General features: G+C 37.7%; 1 protein-coding gene across 4 annotated transcripts in view; it reads left to right on the forward strand.

Moving 5' to 3' along the window:
* Positions 1–19557, forward strand: part of map6a (microtubule-associated protein 6a) — a 64308-nt gene that overhangs the window by 28450 nt on the left and 16301 nt on the right. For 2 of the 4 annotated variants that reach the window (XR_009826297.1, XM_062048390.1), the window contains exons 2-3: positions 9957–10170; positions 13645–13816. Coding sequence is in view for 3 of the 4 variants with exons in the window: in XM_062048390.1 (XP_061904374.1) it covers positions 9957–10170; positions 13645–13816 (386 nt within the window). In the remaining variant the exon portion in view is untranslated. Of the gene's footprint in view, positions 1–9956; positions 10171–13644; positions 13854–19557 lie in introns of all 4 variants that reach the window. The other 2 variants (XM_062048388.1, XM_062048389.1) reach the window with 1 other exon arrangement.

Genomic DNA, 19557 nt, shown 5'->3' on the forward strand with positions numbered 1-19557 from the left:
ACTCCTGTCCCATATGTGAACAAAGGATACACAAATATAATGCAGTACTAAAACTATAGTGGCCATAAACAGTTAGCTTCTACAGCTGAGGTGCCCAAAATGCAAAGAGGCCATCTGTGGTCCGTGACTCGTTTGTCATTCAAACTTTCACAAAAAGCAAGAAGCACAGCGAAAAAAAAACCAAAATGTTGAAATTAGCCAATAATGACAACACAAAGCTTTGTCGTTTAAAAACAAAAAAATATAAATAAATGTGTATATATTTATATATACGGTACACACACACACACACACACACACACACACACACACACACACACACACACACACACACACACACACACACACACACACACACACAAGGGATGTCACAGTATGAACATTTCTTATCACGGTTATTATGACCAACATTATCATTATTATAATTATTATCGCGGTATTTTTAAATTTGCTCAAAATTTTCAAAAACTACCTCTACTGAAATCTTTTAACCAAATTTTATTTAAAAAAAACACAAACAACACATTCAAAATGTGTGTATGTACCTCAAGTAGAAAAATGTATGTGCATATGAAAGCAACACAGGCATTATAAACAAAGTAATAAGGCAGAAACAAAATAATAACATAAATAAGTCAAAATAAGTGTGAACATTTTGCAAGACGGCACCTGTTGGACATAAAACGTAACTGCACTTTTTGCCCAGATAGATAAACATTGTGTTCATATATGAGATCTAGTCTTATACATAGGGCGGCATGATTAGTGTCAAAATAATAATTAAGATTGATTTATCAACATTGAAATCCCAATCACTAATCACGTATATTCATTAGGTTTGGTAATACAGTGTTGTGATGGGGTGTGAATGTGACGGCATCATGTCATTTTTAATATCTAATAAAACGGCTATAGATAAATGTTATCCATATATTTAAAGACAACTATTTGTGTTTTTCTTCATTAATAGTATCAACGTTTCAGCTTTTTCTCATTACATAATGCCTTTATCTCTATTTTTACATTTTCATAGAGAGAGGTATTTTTTAAGTTATGTACATTTACGTGTACTAATGTATGTACATCTGACCACAGAACTTTCCTCCAGAAGGTCTTATCTTTGTCCATGTGATGTCAAATGAAACACAAATGTTGCTGTTTGGCCACAATACCCAGCAATTTGTTTGGAGGAGAAAAGGTGAGGCCTTCAATCCCAGGAATACCATGCCTACTGTCAAGTATGGTGGTGGTAGTATTATGTTCTGGACCTGTTTTGCTGCCAATGAAACTGGTGCTTTACAAAGAGTAAATGGGACAATGAAAAAGGAGGGTTACCTCCAAATTCTTCAGGACAACCTAAAATCATCAGCCCGGAGGTGGGGTCTTGGGCGCAGTTGGGTGTTCCAACAGGACAATGACCCCAAACACACGTCAAATCAGGCTAGGGTTAAGGTTTTAGAATGGCCTTCCCAAAGTCTTGACTTTAAAGTGTGGACAATACTGAAGAAACAAGTCCATGTCAGAAAACCAACAAATGTAACTGAACTGCACCAATTTTGTCAAGAGGAGTGGTCAAAAATTCAACCAGAAGCTTGTCAGAAGCTTGTGGATGGCTACCAAAAGCGCCTTATTGCAATGAAACTTGCCTAGGGACATATAACCAAATATTAACATTGCTGTAATTGCATGTATAATTTTGACCCAGCAGATTTGGTCACACTTTCATTAGAGCCATAATAAATTCATAAAAGAACCAAACTTCATGAATGTTTTTTGTGAGCAACAAGTATGTGCTCTAATCACTCTATCACAAAAACATAAGAGTTGTAGAAATGATTGGAAACTCAAAACAGACATGACATTATGTTCTTTTTTTGTAATACATGCGCATTTTTTAAATTGAGACTATCATTTTGATTGATAGAAATGTTTCAATTGCAACCCACATCAGTAGTATGGCTGTTTTATGAAGTTCTACAAAAACACTGATTTACTCAAAACAAGGACAATTTAGTTTTTGCATCTGATTTCTTCATAACAATAAAAATAAGGAAGTAATTCACTCTCATAAAAAATGTATGATATATTATGATATGATGAATGGGACCAAAAAGTATTTGATGATGTTTTTGAAATATTTTTGGTCCCATTTGGACCAAAAAGTATTCGATAATGTTGTATGTTAAAAGTCTGTCAATAACAACAACATTATCGAATACACGTTGGTCTCATTTGCTTTATTGAAATAAATAAAATATTTGTAGTGTTTATCTTTCTATATTTGTAGCTAAAGCAGCACTATTTATTCTCAACGAAAACGTACTATGTATGATCACCTTCTCCTTCAAGCATTTGATTTTGGATCTACAATCCTCCATATTGGCAGACATGCATTTACGTAATTCCATTTCATTTCATTTCATTTAAAGCAGTTAAACGTTTTTGCATCAGACAATAAATACAATACATACGCCTGCTGACTGTATTACAAATGCCCTGTTTATTATAAATAAAATTGTTTGAAAAAAACTGTCAAACATGTGTCTGCTGGGTCACGATCGCCGCCCCCAACTTTTGTGTGGCGAGTCAGGGTACTGCTTTGGCAATAGAGAATCTAAGCCACCATCTAATCTTTTCTCTATTTTAGAGTCCACTGATTTAGAAAAATAATGTCAATATTAACAAAGATGTTGTTAATGTGTAAATTATACAGTGTACAAACTAAAAATTATTATATTTTGATGACAATTATAATCAGACAAAACTCAGGATGGAGGTGTAACAATATACATCGATTTTTTTTCGATGATTTTCTATGACTGGTTCTGATTGAAATCTTGTGGTTTTTGTCCTGTATCCTGGGACTTATTTCCTGAGTTTGTAAACAATGACAAAAAGGCCAAAATATATTTTTTATGAAATCCTATCGATCCGACCACTGTGGTATCGACCGAATGCTATACTTTTGTTTACATTCAAGAGCTCTAGCTTGCAGTAAGCGGTTAGCATATCTTCCTCAATGTGTAGTTTAGCATGTTTAGCTATTTGGACAGCTAGACGTCTTGGCTATAAGTAGAATATCTAACTCTCTCATATAGTAGGTGCCTTGTATTGATTTTTCCCACTCATTAAAGTACATTTTGTTGTAATGAGTTAGCAGGACACAAGCCAAGAATTGACTGGCGTTGCTGCCTAATGTAGCACTTTCCTTTATTCACACAATAACCTGAAACCTTTACTGTTGTTAGCAGTTGTGTTGTGATTGTGTCTACTGGAGAAGTTTGTGTGACAGGCATATTTTTTTCCATATACTGTTGTCCCTCACCACATTGCGCTTAAAATGTTGAGGCTCCACTTTTTAAAAGCATATTCTGCATATTGTAGGTTGACCATATTCTGAAATCCCAAAAAGAGGACATATATGCGTGCCAAGGCGGGGATTAGGTGAAAATTTGCCAATGATACTCAAACTTGCTTTATAAATAATATATTTATTTAAATAAAGCATTTTTCTCCTCTGTTGACAGCAGTGTTGGTGCTAGGAATTTTCAAAATGGGGTCCCAGGGACCCCATCAAGTAAAAAAAATGGGGTACCACAGTAAAATTTTGGGGTCCCACTTTTTGTAAGCGTTTTGAAAACAAATGATAAATGGATGCATTATTCTGTTATATCTCACATTCTATATTGTGTTTTGGAAAAAGTTTGTCATAAACGTTACTTCATTCATTAAAAAAATAAATACAACAAGAAGTAGAAAGTGGATGGATGGATGGATGGAAAACTAATTTTAAAAAGTATGTTTTTGGGGTGGAGGAGTCTGATCGGGTGCTAGTTAGCTTGAAGCTAACAGCTAGCCTGTCTCCATCCTGGAACAATGTGGATCCAGCGGGAGATAAAAGTGAAGTTTCCATTGACTCACAAAGACTAAAACAAGACATTTACTGGAAACTTGGCACAGGATGAAGTTAAAAAGGTTGACTTTACACTCACCTTATTGTTTACCATCAAGTCTTTTTGACAGCACCTCGCGCTAAACTTACAAACTGAGGAAGTGTTTGTCATTGACAAAACTTTCGGCCAATCAAAATTTACGACCAATAAAAACGCAATACACGGGGACGGAAATGTGACCTGGCAAATATAAACAAAACAAAACACTGGCGGAAAGCAATATTCGAGACGATAAAAAAACAAGCAAGCCGGGCGGTACGTAAAAAAAAGAAAAAAAGTCCTTTCTGATTTCAATGCTTGAAAAGACACAAAAAGTGCGGTAACACCAACACTGCTTGACAGTATAACAAAATAAGTCACACTTATATTCTGTAACTGTGTGGAATGCTAAAACACCCTTTGCTGCGTTTACAATGTCTTCTCCTTTTCCAGGTCGCACAAAGTACTCTGTCAATTTAGCAGACGAGCTCTCGCCCTGCACAGCTGTTTTGTACTTTGTAGTGTCGATATAGGCTTGTGGATCTTTATTTGCCACAGATACATACGTTCCTGCTTTGCACACAGTGCATTCTGCTTCCCATGTGTCACGGCCAAGACCAAAACACGAATACTTTTTCCGCAAATCATCCGTGAAGTTGCATTTACGTTTCGGCATTTCTTGTTTTCATGTCTGTCTCTCCACTCACTAGCTCTCTCGCTCTGTCTCTGCCCCTCCCTCACGAATGTTTCTGCGTGCGCATGTGACAGGTACTTTAGCTAGTATAGTAGAAGTTCTGAATATTGGGCTAATCAGAAGTCTAGATTACGACTCGGAGAGAGTAGGACAGACACAACTAAATGCTTTAAATGATACTGGTGTTCTTTAAATATGTACAGTGCAACAAACAGTGGACAGACATTGATAGGAATGGCCATTCAAAACAAAAGAAAAAAACAAAGGAATCTCAAACAATGTTGGTTTAGTTCATTGATTAAGAGTTCAGGTAATTCATACAAGGTAGTATCAAAAGTTCTTAAAGTTCATAGGAGTCATATGAGACTGATCGCAGTCCATATGCGCATTCACAGTTCATACGGCCACACGGGTTGGGGTTGTGGATATGGCAGTTTGTAGTGAGAGTTCAGTTTATGGGCAGGGTGTGTATGAGGTAGTGCAAAGGGCCGCAGAGTAATGTGGTGCGAGGCAAGGGGTTCGGCTATAAGCCGCCTACCGGCCCGACCAGAGCACAGCGGGTGGAGTTCAGGGGTTGAGAGGTGGAGATCCTTGGGCTCGGGCTCAAGGCCTATCTACAGCTCGCCATCCAAGACTTAGGGACCCAGCCTGCGTAAGCACAGGACCCGGAGTTCAATCAATGTGCGCACATAAACATCAACATTAAGTCATCTATCGTTCGACCTTCAATAAATAAGTTACACTTATTATTATCATTAGCAATAATACTGCTAACATTAACAATATTAAACAATCACATGTATGTACAAAATAAACACGACAGTACACAGTGTTGTCACTATGACGGGTGTAACATGAACAATATTAAACAATAGAAAATAACAGTGACGTCACTATGACGGGTGTAACATTAACAATAACAGAGACGTCACTATGACGGGTGTAACAGTGTTCATTCATTGTCTTTACCGTAGCATAAAAAGTGCAGATGGCCTTAAAATGCCGCAACACTCAGTCACCATATGTAAGTACCCAAAATAAAGACTCGATATAAATATAAATTCAATGGGATCAGAAACATTGGAGGAAACGGGATTAAAAGATGATGCTAACCGCCCATAGAAATTACATGGGTACGGCTAGTAGCTACTATTAGCAAACAAATTCACTTACCAACTCGGCTTAATATCTTAACATCGACACACTCTCACGTCGCAACTCGGCCCTGATGGTCGGCACCTATAAGTTTACAATTAGTTGTAAAATGTTGGACGGTTGTTTTTACGATATGCAGGCAAACGACAACTTTAAAACATACCGGCTTCAGATGTCCCCAGGCTTAGCCACCGCACCTGGCAGCCATCTTGGGACGGTGGATCATATAGAGCGCGATAGGCTGCAGCGGGTCACGTGAGCGTGTGTGTTTAACTCGCGAGATTAAACGTGGAAAGGGCGTAGGTAATATGAGGGGATGCCATGAGAGGAAATATGGCTTATTTCCCACCCGTGTTACACGCACGCCTCCACATTTTGTTTTGTTTAAGCCCTTCTTAACTCTGGACATACATTGAAAATACACTCAACCCTAACTCAAAATGCCGGACATTTGAGGCATTTAAGAAACCCCACCCGGACACCCCGGACACCCCCGCAAAAGAGGACATGTCCGGGGAAAAGAGGACGTATGGTCAGCCTAGCATATTGTTGGCCTAAACTAAGTGCTAGGTTAATTGTATGTGTGTATTCTATGTATTACAATACAGATTCTGTCAAGGATTGTATGGTGACTGTCTGTGCACCAGTCTCCCCACGTAAAACAAATTCACGCACAGGCATCCTCCATAAAGGGATACACCCTTCCCAGGAGGATTGTCATACTCGTTGGAGTGACCGCCAATGACAATACAGTATTGTAATACATACAGCTAAACTTAGCTGTGACTGTCAAGTTGACCAAGTTTTTGTAAAATAATATTTTACCAATGATTTTGTTAATAAAACTACAGGTGGTCTACTTATAACCGACATTAGTGATTATCTGCCAGTTTTCGCAATATATGATGGAAACTACAAGAACAGGAACATGGACGACAAAGAGAGATTTCGAAAATTAAGCACAAAGAGTATGGCTGCTTTCAAAAATAAGCTGGAAAAGCAAAACTGGGGCAATGTGTACAATGAAAATAATGTTGATGGAGCATATGGTAAACACGCTCATAATACTTCATGACAAACATTGTCCATGGAGACAACTCAGTTGAAAGCAGAGAAAGAACAATCAACCTTGGATGACAAAAGGTCTAAAAAGTATTTGTAATAAGAACAATACATTATATAGAAAATGTATAACACAAATAACTACACAGGCAGAAAATAAGTTCAACAATTATAAAAAACAAGATAACTAACATAGTACAAACATGTAGAAAATAATATTACAGTGAATTATTAGACAGGAACAGAAACAATGTGAGAGCAACATGGGGCATCCTCAATAGCATTATTAAAAATGGCACTAAGAGGGATTACCCCCAATACTTCTTAGACGGAAATGATAAATAAATGATAAATGGGTTGTACTTGTATAGCGCTTTTCTACCTTCAAGGTACTCAAAGCGCGTTGACAGTATTTCCACATTCATCCATTCACACACTGATGGCGGGAGCTGCCATGCAAGGCGCTAACCAGCACCCATCAGGGGCAAAGGGTGAAGTGTCTTGCCCAAGGACACAACAGACGTGACTAGGATGGTAGAAGGTGGGGATTGAACCCCAGTAACCAGCAACCCTCCAATTGCTGGCACGGCCACTCTACCAACTTCGCCACGCTGTCCCCTGAGTTCCCTCAGGAAAATAAAATAAAATTACACAATTAATCACAATATTTTCATCAAAAAAGTAGAACATATGGCGTCAGAGGGTTGGTGGGTTATTGGAGACTCCACTTCTGTTGAAATTTAGCCAATCTTAAAAAGAGAGATACCCTCAGCCATCAACAACCTGACAAATGGAAAAAGCCCAGGGTTAGATAATATTTACTCTGAGAACATGAAAACTGGTGGTGAGCCTCTCATCCACGCACTACATAACGCATTCAACTGCAACCTAACAACAGGGAAAATACCACAACTTTTCAAAAAAACTCTCATTGTTGTGATGTACTTAAAGGTGGCAGACTAGACTGTAGCAATTATCACTGAATAAGCTTACTAAGCCATATCTACAAACTCTTTGTTAGTATAATTGCAACCCGAACCAAAGCTGCTTACCAACCAGGCAGAGGAACCATTAAGCAAATATTAGTTCTGCAACAAATAATAAAACAATGCCCATATAATTTAACAATCCCATGCATATTACTTTCATTGACTTTACAAAAGCCTTTGATAGCATGCAACTTTTCTGCCTATGGAGCCTGCTATAACATCAATCAACAAAAAATACATACACCTTTTAAAACAATCATGAAAACTCAAAATAATTTATTTGAACAAATATTGGAAGGTCACAAAAGGAGTTAAACAAGGTGTTGTTCTTTCTGCTATCCTATTCTGCATCGTCATTGCAGCATGTATACTTCAAATAAAAAATGAATGCCCATCTGGCTTCTCGATCGGTGTCCATACTCGTTGAACCTGATCTAGGCAGAATACATTGCCGTCATCAGTAACTCACGTCACAAACTACGAACATTCCTTCATCTTCTGGCTAACTATGCTGTCAAAGTCAGCCTGAAAATGAATGTCTCCAAAACCAAGTGCAAAATCAACACAAACCTTCATCTCACCATTTATCACCATCGAATCTCTCAAGTAACTGAATTTTTCTACGGACTGGTCGCCGTCCAGCATCGAATTGGCCTTGAAGCAGCTTTTAATAAGAATGAAGCAGCACTGACGTCAAAAAGGATATCATATAATCTAAAATCAAAGATCTTTAACACGTGATACCTGTTGTACTCTATGGATTTAATTGGACCTTGAAATCCTTGCTAAAAAGAGTAATTTTCCAAAATCATATGAGATTCATGACAAACGAAAGACTATCTGACTTTAATATGCGGATTAAAGACCCTCTTCATATAACAAAGTTAATTCCCATCACACCCACAAATAAATCCAAAGTCTTGAAGCTCAACGGTCACACCAAACACTCTACTCTAGGTATAAACAAAATCTGCCTAAAAAAAATGATAGAAGGAAGAAGAAGCAGAGGAAAACAACCAAAACGCTGGCGAGACAACATCTGTTAATGGACTGAACAAAACCTGATGTCGCTGAACACTGCTGTCAAAGACAGAAATGTATTGAGACAGATAACACTTGCTGATGCGCAATCTGCCAAAGGCGGAAAAGGTGAATGATGATCAGGAATGGATACCGTTCACGTTTGAACTGATATGGTACCAATTCCTGATACCTGGGAATCAGTACCTGTTCCTAACAGTACCAATTTTTGCTACTTTTGTGTGTGTTATTAAATATTAATTGTTTTTGATATTATAAAACCAAATTTTATTGCAACATTTAAAAATGAACTGATTATGATAACTGATGTCCAGTTGTTATATTTCTCTCATTTGCAAGTATGACATTAAGTTGCAATCACAGTTGCAAGTCCAAGTTGTTAAATGGCAGTAGTGTATAGTTTATAGTTGAAGTTGTAATTTTCAATAACACATAACACATTTGGAGGTATTGAAATCACAGTGTGAAATCGCTAATGCTAATCAGTAGCATGTCAATAGCAAAGCCAATGTATATTAGCATCAAGCCAACACATTTTTGGAAAAGTGGAGCCATAGTTTACGTACGTTGGTGCTTTTTTGGGTCAATGTTTTTGTTAGCATTGTTGCAACATTACCTAGAGGTAGTTTGACTGAGTCCGCTCTCAGTGCTCCTGGAGTGATTGCTAAATGCCGAAGCGTGAAGAGCCAACTGAGTCGACGACCGTGCGTGACATTATGTGCAACCCTTAACATGGCACACAATAACCGGAGTCGATACCCATCCCTACCAGCGAGTACTGTAATTTACAGTAGAACCCACTCAAGGCTACTATATTGCGTGAAGCCTACTTTGCAAAAATGTGTTCACCCCAGTCAAAGCCTGGAACCAAACAGCTGCGATAAATGAGGGAAAACTTTAATGAGTAGAGATTATGAATACTTTTCTAAAGAGACACAATTAATTTGTGTGCTTCAGGGACACATAACTCACTGGTTTGTTGACTAGTTGGGGGTCAAATACTTATTACCGTCAATTGTATACACATAAATATATAGCTTTCATTTAATGTTATGATGACGCCATTTTTTCTTCTTTCCACAGAACGGAATTTAAGGCATACAGAGATGTAAAGCCTGCAAAGATGATACGGGCTAAGTCTCAGTACCTGCCTCCTGATGAGAAAACCAGGCTGGAGACCAGCTATAGTGCGACGTTCAAGGGACAAGCCCCGGTGCTGCCCACTGACAACAAGGCCCTGGAAAGGAGGAAGATACGCAGTTTGTACAGCGAGCCATACTTTGACTACACCAAGCAGGTGAGCATGAACTTTGTTTGAGGTGTGTTTCACACAGAGCTGGTATGCTAGGGCCCACTAAGGAATAATCTGATACTGTCAGAAATTGCCCATGAATGCTGAGAGAAGATAGATTAAAAATCCAAAATGAAAAAGAATTGAGGGCTAAGATGCTTAGTAAGCGTTATAAGGTGGTGCCAGGTTGGGGATTTAAATACATATTCTTGACTGCACTAAATGGAGTCATTAGTGCTCTCTGCTGGCTGCTACCAAATAACGCACCCTCATTTTCCCCTTCCATTTCTTCAAGTAGCTGACTAATAATTAAAGGGGCTGTTTGCAACAGTTACACAGATGCTTAGAGGGCGCCAACTTTCTAATGTATTTTACGAAGTATATCCCCCTCTCTTACGGCTCGTACGCAATGACTTAATTACATACGTATGTAAAACATGCACGCGCTTTAGCTTTAGCTGTTGTTAGCTAATAGTAGCAATTTTGGAAAGCTAGCGTTAGATGTCATTGAAAGTATATTCTATCACAACAACAACATGACTGCAAATTGTTTGTTGCTTCTCTGGGACTGCTTTTGCATGTGTGCACGCGCTCGCTGCGCGTACGTGTTGACGAGACCGGGTGAGTGACCGCCGTAATCCCGCCGTAATCACATTTTATTCGAGCCAATAAAACTTTTAATTACATAAACTTTGTAATTGTGAAAAATAAAGACAATTGTCAAACAAATGTGTTCGGTTCAACCACTAATGTTAAGTTAAAGTTAAAGTACCACTGATAGTCACACACACACACTAATGCTAACATAAGCTAGCCGGTAGTGTTCTTTATATTTTTTGCTTTGTAAAATGTAACTGTGAGGAAGTTGCAAACAGCACCCTGAACTTGATCATAGGAGGGGTGTAACAGTACAGTAGTACCTCATCTTACAAGCTGAATCAGTTTTTGTAACTCAAACACTCTTATCTCAAATCAACATCGACCATTAAAATTACCTGGAAATTTAATTCTCCATAGTTTAATGGATAAATGTGCACCCTTTACATATTATTTTCAAGTTTGTCGCTGGCGTTATCGACTCATTCTGCTTCAGTATGGTGCACACTAGCCGTGCTACGCTCCAACTTCTTCACCAAGTCGACTTCACGTGACGTCATGTTTTTGATGATTTCTATCTTTAATACATCCACTTGTATTTATCATAGGTGGGAAAAAATATCAGCTGCGCTGTGCAATGTGTCGTGGTATGACTACTTCGCTGTTAGGGGTTAGTGTTGCGTTAAGAAGTGGAGAACATTTATTGACATTTAAGTGGCAAGGACATTGATCCACTCTTTGTACAATTGCAATACAGTGTTCCCTCGATTATTTCGGGGTTCCGTTCCGTTCTTTTGTTTTAAGCTGCATTTTAAATTAATCATTGAACGACGTAAAATATGCAATGTAATGTATCACAATATATCGGCATGTTACAATATCGCATTACTTTATCGTATCATGACTCAAGTATCGGGATACGTATCGTATTGTCCTTCACACTCACTTTCTTCCTTCCAATGTTTGGAAAAACAAAGTTATGTCCATCTGTAGCTATAAGCTAATGCTGGCGACTAAGCAACCTATTGTTTTCAAACAGGAAAATTCCCAAAGAAAATGAAAATAGCAAAAGTTGCAAAATACTGGATACAAACATCGGTTTACAAACTTTACACTATTTTCCTTACTTCCACAATTTTAGGAAATTATTGGAAAATGTTCAACAACAGATTGGACAAATTCATGAATGTAAGTGAAACACTCACGGAGAACCAATACGGACACAGAGCCAACATCTCAACATTGATGGCATTAATCGCAATAACGCAATAGATGGTAAACAGTGTGCAGCTGCAGTGTTTATGGATCTAACAAAATCATTAGACACAATTAATCATAACAATTATTACATTATAACAATATGGCATAAAAGGACTGGTCTTGAACTGTGTAGAATGCTACTTAACAAACAAGAAGTAAAACATCTACAGCGCTAAATATATCTTGCGCTGACCCCTGGGATCAATACTGGGACCAACATTGTTCAAAGTCTATATAAACGACATCTGTAAAGTTACAAAAGACTTAAAGTTAGTATTATTTGTTCAGGAGAAAACTCATAAAAGCTAATACAAATAACAGAAGGAATAAAAAAATTAAAGAGATGGTTTGACAAAAACAGAATCAAAACAGTAAAATTTAAATAATGCTATTCGGGCAGAGAAAGTCTAACACAAATAAATGGAGTAGACATTGACTGACAGAGTAAAATAAATACATTTTTAAGTGTAATAATAGATGATAAAATGAACTGGAAATCTCATGTAAAAAACAAAAAACAAAAAAAAAGTAGCAAGAAACACGTCAATAATGAATACAGCAAAATATGATCTTGACCAAGAATCACTCCATATTCTCTACTGCTCGCTAGTGTTACCATATCTGAGTTATTGTGTAGAAATATGGGGAAATAACGACAAAAGTACACTTCATCCACTAACTGTGTTACAAAGGAAGTCAGAATAATGCATAATGTTGTATATAGACAACACTCAAACCCTTTATTTATTGAATCAAAAATATTGAAATTCAATGACTTGGTGCATTTGCAAGTAACTAAAATTATGTACAAAGCAAACTATAACCTGCTACCTAAGAGTGTACAACAATTCTTCTCAACAAAAGAGGAGAAATATAACTTTAGAGAAAAATCGAATTTAAAACATTTGTATGCACGTACAACACTTAAGAACATATTAGAATGTGGAATTACATTATGGAAGAAGAATCCTGATACACATTTTAAACTTAATAAAAAAATGAGATAATTTTATTATCTCATTATGTAAATTACAATTTATTTAAATAATTATTTAGAACTTCATTACAGTGTTTATCATTTATGGATTTAAATGGTGTACAAATTGAGAAAAGGAAGAACAAATCAGGTACATGAAGTGAACAAATGTGTTAGTAATTGCAATGAAATGTAAAAGGGATAGGATTAAATAAGCTCTGCTTCTTCCTACTCGATTTCAGACGTGTTATAACGAGAAACTGGAAATATGTGATTAACTTACCCCATAAACCATAAGACCGGATGTTTTGGCCGGATTTTAGGGGGTTCACTGTATAAGATGAGACACTTGTAAACCGAGGTAGCACTGTATGTGGCAACAAATACCTTTGGCTTTGCAAAAGTAATTTCTTAGCTGTTTTGAATGAGCCAATTATTGCGCGGAGCATGAGTGTTACTGACTGACATTATACTGAGAACTTGTGTCAGTATTCACACTGTGAATATTCTACTTTCCATCAATATCTTTAGATCTCTCAGCATTCACACAGTATCTTTCAGGGCAAATTGTTTATCCCAAAACACAGTTGTAGAAATGAACAGACCTTAAACTGAGGCATTTTGTGTGTGATGTCCAACGTCCTCAGGTGGACAGGTATAGTGCCCCTCGCTCTAAAGCCAAAAAGCCTGCGGCAGCCGGCCAGGTCAGGCCAGTGAGGAAAGCCAAAGATAAGCAGAGCACCGCGCCGAGAGGCTCCAAGGCGACGACTTTGGAGAACCAGACCGTGAACCGTCCTGCGGTGGGCGACAAGGAGAAAAGTAAAGAGATGAACAACAAACTGGCTGAGGCAAAAGAGTAAAAATCATTTAGCACTACTTATAATCTTTTGTTGGTGGGATGAAATTAACACAGAGGCTGCAAAATTTATCTTCTGCTTTCACTTAAGTCATCTTTCTTCTGCTTCGCTCACATTGGCCACTCCCTTGCCTCCTCTTTTTTGTACCATTAAAAAAAGAAGTTAGGACATTGATCTGTTGTCAAATCTCTGTAAAGAGTGGGCCTGAGTGTCTTCTTCCTCTTTCCTGTTATATGTTGTCACTCCTACTCTGCTCGCCTCCATCCCCTGGTTGCCAGGGCGACGGGCCGCCTGGCTCGCCAATGCAATGGCTGCTGTTGCATGAGCCCGACCAAACACGGGTGACTTGTATCAGGTTTATCAAAGATATGTCTTTCTCAAGATTGAAGGGATTATTTGAAACTAAAGTAATGATAAATTACTTGAAGATGATGACAAATCTTTGATAAAAGAAAAAAAAAAGTGATATCTGTCCTGCATCTCTCAGCCTTGGTTATCATCTTTGCTGCTGTTGATCTCTTCATGCTTTACCTCTGGCTGTGTTCCTCTTTGACACTGTAACAATTCTTTGTATTTACTCTTGGTTGTTTTTGCAATTCCCTTATTCATACTGTGGTTGTTTGACTTACTTCAGCGCTACTTTGTAACCCAATTTAGTGCCAGCAGACAATCTGGGTCACTGTTAACTGATGATGCATCACACATAACTCATACTTATATGCTATAAATATTCCCTTAGAGGTCCATTTAAAATTAGAATTACATCTTCACAGGTTATAAAAGGGAAGAGTATATTCAGTCGCTTTCAGTCTCTGTGGCCGCAACGCACTGACGTTATTAGCGAGGCTGATCTCTCTTTTCGGATTTTCTGGTATGCACGCAGGCCGTGGTGAGCATAACCGGTGGGATTAAAATGCCAAGGAAAGATAGATGACATTTTGTGAGGCTGCTCCATGCTTCAGAGCTTAGCTTTACCTTATAGATGACCACATAACTTCTTTTACGTGTTACGTTACAGTCTGATTGCAGAAGTAGGATCTATTAATTTTTTTAACCAACATTATTACACAAAATGTTTATGTGTGTGCAGACAGAAATCACATGTACATAAGTATTCACAACCTTTGTCATAGTCAAAATCCACTGAATCGGTGCCATTTTCTACTTTTAACTCGCTCAAAATATACCTAAATGTCCATGACTCGAAATGTGCATTGGTTCATCTAAGGCAACTCGATTTACTTTGTGTATGCAATTCCTAAGCTAAATATGACTCATTTGGACAGGACTGAAAGTAAAAGGAGTGAGTTTTCAGCATAGACTCAGCAAATAAATTGAAATATAGCCACATGTCATTAATGCTGATAACATGTTTACACTAAACACATTGCAGTGATTCAACACAGAAATGTATTTTATGGCTGGCAGAGGATGTGAATGACTCAACTTCCTGCGGACCATGTGACTTGTGGAATATTCCAAAGTTTTCAGATGGGTTATGGTGCCTGGCTACCAGGACTGAATGAAAACCCAGAAACGACACTAACGTGTGAATTTAAACTAGGTGTGTCTTGACACAACTTTTGATACTGTAGCCTTTAGTATTGGCTAATACCGATATTGATCCAATGCGATATCAGCAAGAATCATACATATACTTCTATTATTTTGTAGTGTGGAATTTTAGACAAGGTTTGATCAAGTGAAATTAGTCCAACAGAAGAACAATGCTAGGTATGAAAAACACTAACCTATTTATTATTGACCGTTCAGAATGGACTTAAATTATTTATATCTATTTATTTACATTCATATATTGGTGTTTTAGACCGTAATATTGTTCAATAAAGGACACTTATTTCATAGGTTTAGCTTGTGTGCTATTGTATGCTAAGCTGTTGTGTAGCTGCTAGTTCCTACTAGACTACTATATTGACATCTTGTAAATGATTTGACTAAAATACTAGAAAATACCAACTTTGGAGGACATTTAAATGTTAACTGGCTGTCCAGCTATGCACAAGTAAACACGCTGCGGTACGTCTTGTATCGGATATTTTAGATGCCAGCTGTCATAATCCGATCATTATATTGGATCAATATCCGATATAAATTTTGGACCGGGGCACTCCTAGTCTTAACTTGTTCGAGTTTTGTTTTGTTTTATTTAAGACAATACACTTAAAGTATATTTGTGATTAGGATTAACAAAGATATCTAAAAAAATATATGCCATATTATTTTATTTAATCGTAAAGTCTATTTTTAGGAAGTGGAGACAGACAAAATAAGTGTTTTTGCAGTGATTAAGGTAGGTTAAGTAAACCTTTAAAATGTTATTAATTACATGTGTAATCAGACCAATGTAAAGGTCTCTTTGCTTAAAAGGGAACTGCATTCTTTTTGGAACTTTGCCTATTGTTCATAGTGATTATGAAAGACGAGACGACAGATTTATATATTTTGTTATGCATTCTAACTCGTGAATAAACACAAATAAAAAATTGCGTACAATGGAGCCAGTGGGAGGTCCTCTATTAAGCCCATAAAGCCCTCTAAATAACCCTCCAAAAACCGCCAACAGTACTCCATTTACATTTATAAATGATAAATGGGTTATACTTGTATAGCGCTTTTCTACCTTCAAGGTACTCAAAGCGCTTTGACAGTATTTCCACATTCACCCATTCACACACACATTCACACACTGATGGAGGGAGCTGCCATGCAAGGCGCTCCCAGCACCCATCAGGAGCAAGGGTGAAGTGTCTTGCCCAAGGACACAACGGACGTGACTAGGATGGTAGAAGGTGGGGATTGAACCCCAGTAACCAGCAACCCTCCGATTGCTGGCACGGCCACTCTACCAACTTCGCCACGCCGCCCCCAATATTCATTTCATGAATATGAAAATTTCATGACTTGAATATTAACCAAGTATCAGTGATATTGTTATTATATGCGTTAACACAGACAAATTATTGATAGCATCACTGTGATCACTAGCTTATGCCTATGTTGACATCATTGCGTTCTCGCGTCGAAGTTCGTTGAAGTTTATTATTTATTAATCTAGATCATAGACGATGCCTCTCACCTGGATAGTAGGAGGATGAGGATGTGATCCGACAAGTTGGTACACTTTGACCGCCAATTTAGTTTGTTGGCTCTCATGAAGTCTGCGGTGAAATCAGTGAAGTTGTCGAAGAAAAAAACGAACTTTGTGATGTTTTTTAGATGAATTATTATAAATGTGCCTGATACTACATTACATATATATAGCTTGGTTGGTAGAGTGGCCTTGAGGGTTGCAGGTTGGATCCCCGCTTACGCCATCCTCGTCACTGCCGTTGTGTCCTTGGGCAAGACACTTTACCCACCTTTTCCCAGTGCCACCCACACTGGTTTAAATGTAACTTAGATATTGGGTTTCACTATGTAAAAGCGCTTTGAGTCACTGGAGAAAAGTGCTATATAAATATAATTCACTTCACTTCACTTACGTCATGTATATGAAACCATAATGGAGGTATTTAGATGTTTTTTTAAGTGCTTTATAGGCAGAAAAGAGCGACTCCCTTAGGCTCTATTGTAAGCGGACTTTTGATCATATGTATTTAATACTTAGAATGCATAAAAAAAGAAAAGCATATGGGTTTTTGTCTTACGTAAGGATTGTGAATGACAGGCAAAAATGTATTTTAAAAAAAGTGCTGTTCTTCAATAATAAGATATATTTTACAGTTAGTTTTATCCAGCACTTTATCCAGAAATGGCACTGATTCGGGGGAATGACCGTGCTGCACCTATTTTTTTTTTGTCCACCTCTGGTAAAGTCCGTTCATTAAACATGATTTGGAAAGGCACACACTTGTCTACAGTACATTTTTAAGGGTTATCTAATAGTTCTTGTTAGAATTAGATTTATAAGATAGTATGTTGAGTAGTGTGTTTGAAAGCTGAGTTATCTTTGTCTGGCAAGTGAAAGCTGGTATTTGTTGTGTACAATGTTTGTATGAGGTATCAATGAAGCAGAGCACATCGCAAATGTAAAGCTTTGACCTCCATTTTCAGTGCAATGTGTTGGATAGAGAAGGGAACATAATGTCGTTTTGTAACGTTGTGTCTGTTTAAAATAATTGTTACCACGCTTAGATGCGCCAAGCCAATGTTGTCTTATATTAGAGCCATCTTTCACTACTAAGCACATGATCCTAAACTGACAGCTTCATGTACAGTAGAACCTTGAACGTCAAACATACAGCATTGCAGTTGCTGATTAAACCGTCATGAAAACCTTTACCTTGACAGTCATGTGGCATTTTTATGTTTTTAATGGTTTAGTATTCAACTAGTGCTGTCCGATATTACAATGTGTATTGTAATACGACATAAAAATGCGTATTGTATAATATATAGTACTTCTCTATTGTATATATCGTAATTTTCTCCTCGCTGTTGACTTCGTCCTGAGCCATGGAATATCACACCCAAATTTTGGTTTTGATTGATTGATTGAGACTTTTATTAGTAGATTGCACAGTGAAGTAAATATTCCGTACAATTGACCATTAAATGGTAACACCCGAATACGTTTTTCAAGTTGTTTAAGTCGGGGTCCACTTAAATTGATTCATGATACAGATATACCGTATACTATCAGATATATACTATCATCATAATACAGTCATCACCCAAGATATTGTGTTGGTTGTTATCATGACTTCAGTCATCAACAATTGTATCATCAGAGAAATGTACATTGAAACAGTGTAGGTCTGACTTGGTAGGATATGTACAGCAAGTAGTGGACATAGAGAGAGAGAGAGAGAGAGAGAGAGAGAGAGAGAGAGAGAGAGAGAGAGAGAGAGAGAGAGAGAGAGAGAGAGAGAGAGAGAGAGAGAGAGAGAGAGAGAGAGATCAGAAAGCATAAGAAAAAGTATCTACATTTGATTATTTACATTTGATTACTAAAAATCCGGGTAGGGCGTTAGTTTAGGGTTGAAGTTGCCTGGAGGTGTACTTTTTGTGCGGTTTTGAAGGAGGATAGAGATGCCCTTTCTTTTACACCTGTTGGGAGCGCATTCCACATTGATGTGGCATAGAAAGAGAATGAGTTAAGACCTTTGTTAGATCAGAAGTTAAGACCTTTGTTAGATTGGTATCAGATGGACTCAGCAAAATGGATTAACCAATTTAGATTCTGCTGAGAAAACCAACACAACCTCGCTTCCGGCAGATGACGGACCAAGTCATGTTATGAGTAAACAGGAAAATGGCAAATTAAGTGTGCGGCAAAAATCACGGTCGGGAATGAAAAGCTGGACAAGGTCAGTTCCTTTACCTACCTCAGAAGTTTTTTGAGCAGATATGGTGGAGCTACTACAGACGTTCAATGGACTGCCATATCTGGTCTTCCACCTCGATTGACGTACGGACCAAAACCCAGCTGTTCTAGCTGTTAGAGTTGATCTGTCGCTCAACGGTTGTAATGCAACTTAAAAAAATTTCGAACGACAATGCCCGATCCAAGTACTCAGAGTAACGTACCTCAAACGCTTTACAGACAAACTACACTTTGTAAAACAAACTCTCAGACTCAATGTCCTTGTTGCAGAACATTGAACGCGTTCTCCTGCTATTAGTCCATCTAAAACCTTCACGGAACAACTCCAAAGGTCGAATGACCACCAAATCATTCAG

The sequence above is a fragment of the Entelurus aequoreus genome, linkage group LG05 (assembly GCF_033978785.1).
Source record: "Entelurus aequoreus isolate RoL-2023_Sb linkage group LG05, RoL_Eaeq_v1.1, whole genome shotgun sequence".
Taxonomy (NCBI): Eukaryota; Metazoa; Chordata; class Actinopteri; order Syngnathiformes; family Syngnathidae; genus Entelurus; species Entelurus aequoreus.